Below are 9357 nucleotides of genomic sequence, written 5' to 3'. Positions count from 1 at the left end.
AGGTAAAAATATGACGAAGGAGGAGACATGTTTGAGTTAAAAAAAAAAAAAAAAAAAAAAGGAATACATTTAAAGGTAGTAGTTTTTTCTTACTTTTCTTACTTTTCTTTTTTCTGGGCCCCTAAAAGAACAAAACTGCCATGAACCGACTTCATTTTTTCCTACATAAAGTCATAAAAGTCGCAAGCGCCCGTCAGAACTGGGAAATGTCGAAACGTGAAAATCGACCTGGGCTTTGGTATTGCTTATCGTGCACACTGGACAAGAGCCTGTGTGAAATATGGTGGCACGCAGACATAATAATAGGCCAGCAAATTCCTCCCAAAGCCAGATATGCCACGACTCGACAAAGCGTAAGCAGAGGAGCTTCTTGCCTTTGTCTTTCTACTTAATAGAAATCACCTCAAAGCCCTTTTTTGTGCCTTCGCTGGAGTTGTTAACTCACTTACTGCCTGAGCGGGCAGTCAAGTCCTTGGAGATAAGCTTCTTTCAAAATTGCTCCATTTATAAGTCAAGGTATCTCATTAAATCTGGGAGTGAGGAACATCCTGTCCTAAAAAACTTCCAGAAAAGATCTAGAGTAATTCAGTGATCTTCCCGTGCCCGCCCGGCCCATACCTGCCTTTAAAAAACACCCATTTACAATCATCATTTCTCTTCCCCCGGCCTCGCTTTCTCCTTTGTGGGAACCTGTCACCACTGTCAAAAGCATGAAGTGAACAAAAAGCCCTTTCGGTAATTTTCAAATCTATTTCTGCTATAATTGATAGCAGAGAACATGATCGCTGAAAATGCTTCACTATAGAAACTCATGCCTAAAAACACTGTTTTTCTTTACTTCCTTCACTTCTGAGTGTACTAGAATTCAATCCGTGAGCATCACAGAACCTGAGATGGCCCAAGCAGTGACCGTGTCCTGTCCAATTCACCAGCATCACTGGACACGGAATTCTTTATGTGTTTTCTCATCAGAGGCTAAACTACACAGCTGAGTGTTTGGGACATGCACTTCTAAATAGTATTTCTTACCACGAAGTGGCTCCAAGCCTTAAATATGCTAATATGTGTTATGGCTCTCCCATTGGGCTAGTTCACAGATATCCCAGACTTTTAAAACTTAACAACAGTAATTTTCTTCTCTAGCACACCTATTTACCTCTCCCGGAGCAAGGTTAAAAGCATAGATTTTTATGCCAAGCAGGTCTGAAATGAATCTGGACTGTGCCACCTGTTGGCTCTTTGATTTGGGGCAAGTTATTTCTCCCTGCTAAGTAAGCCTCAGTTTTCCTCATCTATAAAATAGGTGATAATAGTAATTAAAATAGGGATAATAGTAATTATTATTTAACCCTGTCTACATTGTATTCTAATGATAGTTTACTGTCAATCTGCTCTCCCAGGTTATAAAACCTTTGATAGATAATGTCTCATTCACTATTATACAGCTAATATATAATTCATGATGCAACGTAGAAACTCAATAAGTATTTGTGACAGGAGTGAATAGAATGAATGATTGCACAAAGGAATGGATATTTCTTTCTCCTTTCGTTCCCAATTATATGCTCGTAACTATACTTGTTCTTGGATCACATGAATTCCCGACCGGGGGCTTCAGTCCTTGGCGTACAGACCCGTTCTCTCCCATGGCCATGCGATCCTGTGCATTAAATCATCCACACTCCGTGTGCGTCAGCACTCGCCATGTTCCTAAGCCTCGGTGAAACCTCGTAAGACATGTTCTCACTTGTGTTAGAGTGCGAGGTTGACTTCATTCTTGGAAAACAGTGTGGCAGCGGTGGGAAGGGTGTTGGGGTCGAGAGACTTGGATGCCATCAGCATGTTTTGCGGAGTGGCCCTGGCTAAATTATGTAACTTCCGAGCCTCCGTTTTCTCATCTGTAAAAGGGGGAAAATAATACTTTTTCCTTGGGGTGGTTTTGGAGATCATTGAGAACTAGCATACATTTGTGTAGGCCATTTTAATCACTGTAATTTTTCCAGCTGTCTATTGGTGACCAAACGACCCAAAATAAAAACACTAATTATTAACGCTAATGTGATGCTTACTGCATGCCAGGCGCTAGTCTAAGCACTATCTCATTCGATCCTCATACACACACACAAAAATGTTGTCATCCCCATTTTGCAGATGAGGACACTGAGGCTCAGAGTGCTTAAGTAACATGTTCGAAGTCCCAGAACTAGGCTTCCAATCCACAAACACTCTAGAGTCCAAATTTTCCTTAAAGAAGAAATAACAACGGAGACCATGATTTACTGATCAATACATTCAAAGAGCTTCCACTGAAGGTGGAAGTTTTACCCACATTCAAACTGCTAAACCAGACAACTTTCTGACTTTCGCTTGGACTCCCGCTCGGCCAGCGCTTGGCAGAGGGCGAAGCCCACCAGGCACTGCCTTTGCCCATGAAGCTGATGGCAACACGTGCGTGGCCCTGGTTCTTCCATCATCCGCTCTGCTCAGAGCCCGAGTCAAGCACCGCCATCACTCTGGAGAGCAAGAGCAAAGTCGTCAAGCCTCCGCCTTTGTCTGAAGACTTTGGGCTGGCTCTGGTTTAGAGGAACACTTAAATCATTCTAGACAAAAATGCTTCCCGAGACACAGGGATATATACTACTCCGTGCTCTGAAGATCAAGCAAAGTATCAGCCTCTCCCCTTTTCAACTGCCAGGGCGCTCTGCCGTAGTGTCCTGGGAATTTTCCAAGTTCTCACGTAGAGAAACCCAACACCCGTATCTGTGGTTCTTTGGACTATAAGCCGCAGGCGGAGGGCTTCTGATGGCTTCCTTGGCAATCCGCTCACGGCTGTTAAATAGACTCAAAGGGGATTTGGAGCTGGGATAAGGAAGCACATAACCAAAGGGAGAAAGTAACGAGAGGCTGAAAAGATTTGATCATGACAAATTGCAGGATCAAATGAGCACTTCCTGAACTAAGCCCCGCGCTGCTGATGGGCGTTCTGCTCCTGCCTCAGGTGGCTGCTCTGGCTGAGTCACAAACGTCGTTATGGCTTCCAACCAGGAGAGTTTTCTGTCCAGCTCGTAATCTCTTCCCAAACCTTCTCTTCAAACACCAATTACAGTTGCACACTCTGTTCTCAAGGTTTAATTTTCAGAAGATGAAGGAGTGGTCCCGACTTTAGAAATGGTGGCTTAAACACTAGGTGGTTACCAAGGAGAGAGAATCACCTTCATTTTCTCATTGTTTACTATTTGCCCCCTTTGCCTGTCACTAAGACAAAGCAAACTTTCCCAAATGTCTTTTTTTCTGGGGAAAAAGGATCAGCCGTTTCTCTAGAGTCTCTTTCTTACCCTGGCATTTGTGCACTGGGACTGTGGGAGAATGTGGTGCTCTGGTCAAGCTGAGCCCAGGTGAGCCTGCCCCGGCTCTAGGGGTCAGAAGGCATTGGGCACAGCCCTTGCCGCTGAATTCATTTGGTTTGTCTTTATCCCTCACTAAACACTGACCCTCCATCCCCACCTACCCCATCCCCACCCCCCCACATACACACACACACACACACAGAACTGAGCTGGATTGAAATCAAATTGGTTCTCTCGCGGGGATCCAAGTGTCCTCTCCTAGGACGACGTTGCCCAGGCCTTCTGTCTGCTTCATCTCACTTCTACTTACTGTGTTCGTCCCTGGTCTGTCTCCTGCCAGCCCGGAAAGTCTGGACGGCAGGATGTCTGTTCCGAGCCGAATCTGCAGGGCCCTCCCCCACGTCCCTGTGCTGTGAGTGCATCATTTTCTCTAATGATACGAAACAGGGCAACGTGTGTTGAGTTCTTTTTTTTTTTTTAAAGCAATTATTGCTGAATTTGTGCTTATTATTGAAAATATGAAAAACACAGAAAAGAACCAAAAGGAAAAAGTTATCACCCACAATTATTATGGCATATTCCTTGGCAGGATTTTTTTCCTGCCTCTGTCAACGCTGGTAGCCTGTTTTCCTTGCTGGACATAATATCATCAATGTTTTCTTTCGCTTTTTATTTCTACATCCATGGAGTACCTACTATGGAACAAGGGCCGTGCGAAGCCCCATAGGTCCTGAGCTGGGCCTTGGCATGCAAAGTGGTATTTCCAGGGCAGAGAAGAAAGACGCACATAATTAAGGCAGACAGACGCCCCCTTCGTTTCAATGGAGAGTGAACCCTAGGCTGATGGGGCAGCCCCAGAGGCCACCGTAACGGAAACTGGCACTAGATCTGCTAGAGATGCTTACTGGATACAATAGAATTTCCAGGATTCGTTGGAGTTTCCAGAAAAAGCCAAAATTGCATTCAGTAAGGTCAGTGTTTGAACAGGGCCATTCCTTCAGCAGTCTCTCTGTTAAAGATGCCACGTTTCAAAAGTGAGGTGGTCATGAACCGCCTCGGCTTCCCCACTGATTTGGGTGACGGGAAAACGGGCTGAAAGAAGTTTTCCACAAACCTATCGATTATGGAGCAGGGGCTTATGGGGGCAGACCCAGGCCTAGGCGATGACGTGAATGATGCCCCATCATACTCACAGCACCCTGGTGAGGCAGACCACTATCATCCCCATGTTGCAAACGACAGAAATCGGGCTTTCTAACACGTTAAGGAATCCCATGGATGCCGAAGGGCTCAGAGAATAACTCGCTCCAGGTCTACACAGCTAGCAGGCAGCAGGGCTGGGATTTGAATCCAGGCATGCAAACCAACTCCCCGTGCTGTGTCAGGGCCGTACAAGGGGCAGACGGGGGAGGACTGTGTCAGAGCCAGGACGTGTGGTGGGCACGAGAGCCCCGGAAGCAGTGCTGGGAGGAAATACTCTTCATCCCCATGCCCCCAGGTTTATTTTTCTCCCAGCCCTCCCACGAATATACAAATGTGGACTCGCACAACCATAGTTATTGGTAGCAATGAGCTAACTCTTTATACTCGCGATGTGAATTCAGAAGATGCACTTAGATGCTTTAGAAACGGTCGAAAGATGTGGGATGTCTAACCAGGACCAGAGGAGGTGAAGGAGAGATGGAGTGTGACCTCGCATGGTGTCAGCCGTCCCTCAGTAGTGGCACAGGGCACTGAGGCTGGCTTTTGACCACCTCTTGACCTTGCTCTTCAGACAAAAGGACAAGTTAGTGCTTAGAAATATCAGCAGGCAGGAAGGCAGGGGTTCACGCTGTGTCTCTGCCAGACACCGGCTCTGTGATCTTCAGCCAGTTTCTTAGCTTTTCTGCATCTCAATTTCCTCATCTGTAAAAAAGGTCATAGCTCGCAGAGCTGGCGTGAAGATTAAATAAGATAATATTTACAAAGTACTTCGCGTGGCGTCTGGCGCCGAGCGAATCCCTTGCTAAAGATCACTATGAACGTGAAATCGCTTTCTCGTGAATCATTTTATCACGAACGTATGGAATAGTTCTTTGTTCCAAACTCGCAGCTTTTAAAAATCGTAACTTTAGGGGGGGAAAAAAAAAAAAAAACGTAGAAAAGATGAGACAGAAGCGGTAATATTGTCTTTGTTTCCACAGGCGCCATGGGAATTTACACTGGAGAAGGCAAGACAGATGGTCAAGAGATCCCCGACTCTGGTAAGCCAGCGACGGGTAGGATGCCAGCGTCTTCCTGGGCGCCGCCACCTCCCCGGGCCCCTGCACCCTCATTCCGGATACGCGCCCACAGCGCCCCGCAGTTGAATTGGGATTGAAGCCGGAAAATGAGCTCCTTCCCCTTTGTCTCCTCCCTTCTCTCCACGGCGGCATTTCTTACCCTCGGCACTACTGACATGCTGGGCTGGATGACACTGGCCTGTGTGTTGTAGGGTGTTCGGCCGTATCCCTGTCCTCCGCCCACCGGATGCCAGCAGCGCCATCCACCCCTCCCCAGTCATGACAAACAAAAATGCCTCCTGGAGTTCCCAAGTGTCCTCCGGCCCTCTGCTGAGCCCCTCCGCTCTGTGGTAGACTGTTCTGGGAGGCTGTATATCCTTCCCTCTTCCACTTTCTACCTACGTGACCTTAGGCTGAGCCTCAGCAACCCTGTCAGTAAGCTAGGGACAACCATAGTGTCCTCTCTCGAAGCATGGACGTGAAACGCATCCAGTCGATGGGCGTGAAGCACCTGGTATCTTGCCCGGGGCTTATCGAGCACTCACTCAGGAAATGCTAGGAAAATCATCACCGTCATTGTTCCTCTCCCTAATTTGTCCTCTTTGCAATAAGACTGCGATTCAACAGACACAATGTTTCGTTCAAATCAGTCATCATGGAGTCAAGCATTTGACTTCAGCCCTAGTCACAAATCAGCCCCCGTTAAAAAGGAAGGCGGAAAGCAGATCTTCCAAGAACGGCATCTCCCTCGATGCTAGAGGCCCCCGCGGCGAGGAGCTTTCATCAGGGATGAGAGGGCAGGGCTCCTGTCCTTGGCTTCTCCCTGCTGCTAGCTCATCATTCATCCCAGTTCACTACTAGTTAAGGTAGTATTGATTTGGCAACATGAAAATGAAGGGAAGAAAGATTCCTTAATGCTCAGTTGCCAGACTTAGCAGATAAAAACAGAGGGTGCCCAATTAAATTTGAATTTCAGATAAACGATGAATAATTTTTTTAGTGTAAGTATGTTCAGTGCAATATATTATTTGGCAACCTGATTTTGCGGGGGCATCTGGGTTTTGATGTACGAAGCTGGTACATGTTACATGGCAATAAGCTGCCATTTCTACACAATTGATTAATCAATCACCGTGTCTGCACTGCCAATCATTATTTAATTCAGTGAATAATTAAAGTCCAGCTGGAGCCAGTTCACCTCACCTGCTTGAGTCATTGAACGAGAGACTGAAACACCACTTAAAACCCTTGACCACCACTTCGGGACTCAAAACAGAACTGAGGAAGAATACGATTCTTTTATTCTTCTCAGCGTGCATCTGCAAACTGATTCTCAGAGTATTGTTTACTTCACTAGCACACACTGGTTTGGCATTAACTCAAGGCTAATTAGGATTTTACAATTTTTTATTTCTGTCACCAGAATTGCAAGCATAATTCATGGGGCAGGATTCCAATAATTCTTTGAGAGAAGCCAAAAAAATTTTTTTTTCTACTGAACAGTTCAACAGTAATAAACTTCTCAAAAACCTCCAATTCATTTATCTCCAGAATAAAGCTATCAAGGAAAAAAATAATCAGAAAACGCAAATAAGCGTCTCTGAAAAGCTGCTCAGAGGACGTTGGCTGCAATGAATTCCACTGTGGTGGCTGATCAAACCTCAGATGGAGCTGAGATGCAGAAAGGTGCACGCAGCAGGCTGCCCGTGGTTCAACACAGCCCGGCGGACTGTGAGCATCCAGACTGTGGAGGAGTCACATGTCACTGAAGAGAGGCAGAGAGTCCAGGGAAGATCTGTGTCTTCCTGAGGCCCTACGAGGCTCCTCAGAGAGGCGTTTTGTGGACTTGACACAACACTGAGCATCTAAGGGTTTAGAGTCCCCAAGTTATGGAATTGCTCTCCTTAATTATCCCAATTGCTCCTACGAAGTAAATAGCATGTTTTTGTTCATTTTACAGATGAGAGCACTAAGCATCCGAAGGGTCTTGCCTGAGTAGCGGGGCACAGTTCGCCCAAACATGTATCAGTCATCATCAGTGTTAAAACCATTAGGTTGGTTCGATCGAGGCCTTCAGATAAAGTAAATATTAAAAGAAGTAGCTCAAACATTCAAATGTGACCTGACTTTGAACTTGGGTCTCAGAATGTGTCTATATTTCCAGATTGCCAATGCTGTGGCAACGATTTCACACTGGTGTTTGTTTTAGAGTGTATATACACTCCTAATTTCAGTGGGTTACCAGGTCTCTGGACTCCACCTACCAAACACCCCCACTTGGAGCTGGGGAGCACCCCTCCGCCTGCCTTACATCAGCAGTTCCCAACCAGAGACAATTTTGCCCTCCCCATCCCTTCCCCTGGGAGACATTCGGAAATGCCTGGAGACATTTGGGGGCTGCTGGCATCTGGGGCTAGACACCAGATACGCTGCTAATCATCCTACAGTGCACAAGACAGCCCGCAGCAAAGGATGATTCAGCCCGAGTGGCAACAGCACTGAGGTTAGAGACCTTGCATCAGACCCCGGTCCCCACCCGCCAACAAGTCTCTGTGCCCCAGCTGGCCTCCTCCAGGCCGTCCCGTCACCCTAGAAATATATTTCTGAATTTTAAGGGTGGTCCCTCTGCTTAACACCTCCAAGGACCCCCCTGCCCTCAGGATGACGTGTAATAAGCCTCCTCGCTTGTCCTGACGTCTCCTGCCTCCCACGGTTCACGGCAGCCTGCGGTTCCCTGCCCTGCAGCCAGGTCACAATGCTTGGGGTGCTCCCAGACACCAGCCCCCCACAACCCTGCCTGGGGAGCTCCCTCTGCCCACAGCTGTGCTGCTCTGACACCCCCGGACCTCGTTAAAATGCAGATTCTGACGCAGCAGTTCTGCTGGGGCCTGGGACTCCCGATGCTCCACACGTTGCAGGCCATGTTGCTGCTCCTACTTTGCAATCACATTCAGCGGCCAGGACCAGGAGCAGAGACTCCAAACCTTAGCGGGCATCAGAATGACCTGGAGCCTAGGAGCACACAGATTCCGGGACCCAACCCAGGCATTCTGATTTAGTAGAATCAGGGTGAGGCCCAGGAACTGCGCCTGGGCTTTGCCGTCCCAGTGGCTGGAGCATCATCTGTCTCTGCCTTCCCGCCCGCCTCCTTCCCGCCCGCCTCCTTCCTGCCTGACCTCTGGGCCATTTCCTGCCTCCGCCTCTGGGCTCCTGGAAAGCCATGCTAATGCCAGGACCACTGCAGACCTCACGAGCATGCTTAGGGCTGGGAAAGCCACCCCTACACCCCACGACAGCCTCCCATGAATCCACGCCTTGCAGACGGTAGGGGCGCCAGTCAGGACTGTCCCTCTGATCCTGGAAGTTGGGCAGACATCACGATGACCCTTAGAGGTCTCCTGTACATCCCGAAGAGGTTGCATGTCCTCCTTTGCTAGCGTCAAATTTTCTCCAGCAGTTAATACCATTCATAGCCAGCGGAAGGACTTTGGGGCTGGCAGGAATCTACTGTACCTCTCCCTTCATCGATAAATGGTGATTCCCAACTTTGTCTTCTGTTGTCTTTTTGTTTCATCCAAGGAAAGCATCATGGAAACCACAGTCTTTCTAAAAGCACTGCTTAGTGCAAAGCCAGGACTTGTCATTTATCTCACAGGCAGAGCCTTAGAGAAACCGCTCTGAAACCCCTCTGCTCGCAAAGCTTGAGGAGCTACATCCACACCCCCACTCGCCTCTACCCGGGGAGGGGC

The 9357-nt window shown here is 47.8% G+C and overlaps 1 protein-coding gene across 1 annotated transcript in view; it reads left to right on the top strand.

Moving 5' to 3' along the window:
* AOAH (acyloxyacyl hydrolase) overlaps positions 1-9357 on the top strand; it is a 131908-nt gene that overhangs the window by 34944 nt on the left and 87607 nt on the right. Inside the window, exon 5 of the mRNA XM_006912066.3 lies at positions 5531-5590. Coding sequence (XP_006912128.1) covers positions 5531-5590 — 60 coding nt within the window. The remainder of the gene's footprint in view (positions 1-5530; positions 5591-9357) is intronic.

The sequence above is a fragment of the Pteropus alecto genome, unplaced genomic scaffold (genome assembly GCF_000325575.1).
Source record: "Pteropus alecto unplaced genomic scaffold, ASM32557v1 scaffold21, whole genome shotgun sequence".
NCBI lineage: Eukaryota > Metazoa > Chordata > Mammalia > Chiroptera > Pteropodidae > Pteropus > Pteropus alecto.
The sequence above is the reverse complement of the archived record's forward strand: the minus strand, read 5'-3'. Positions and strand labels throughout refer to the sequence as shown.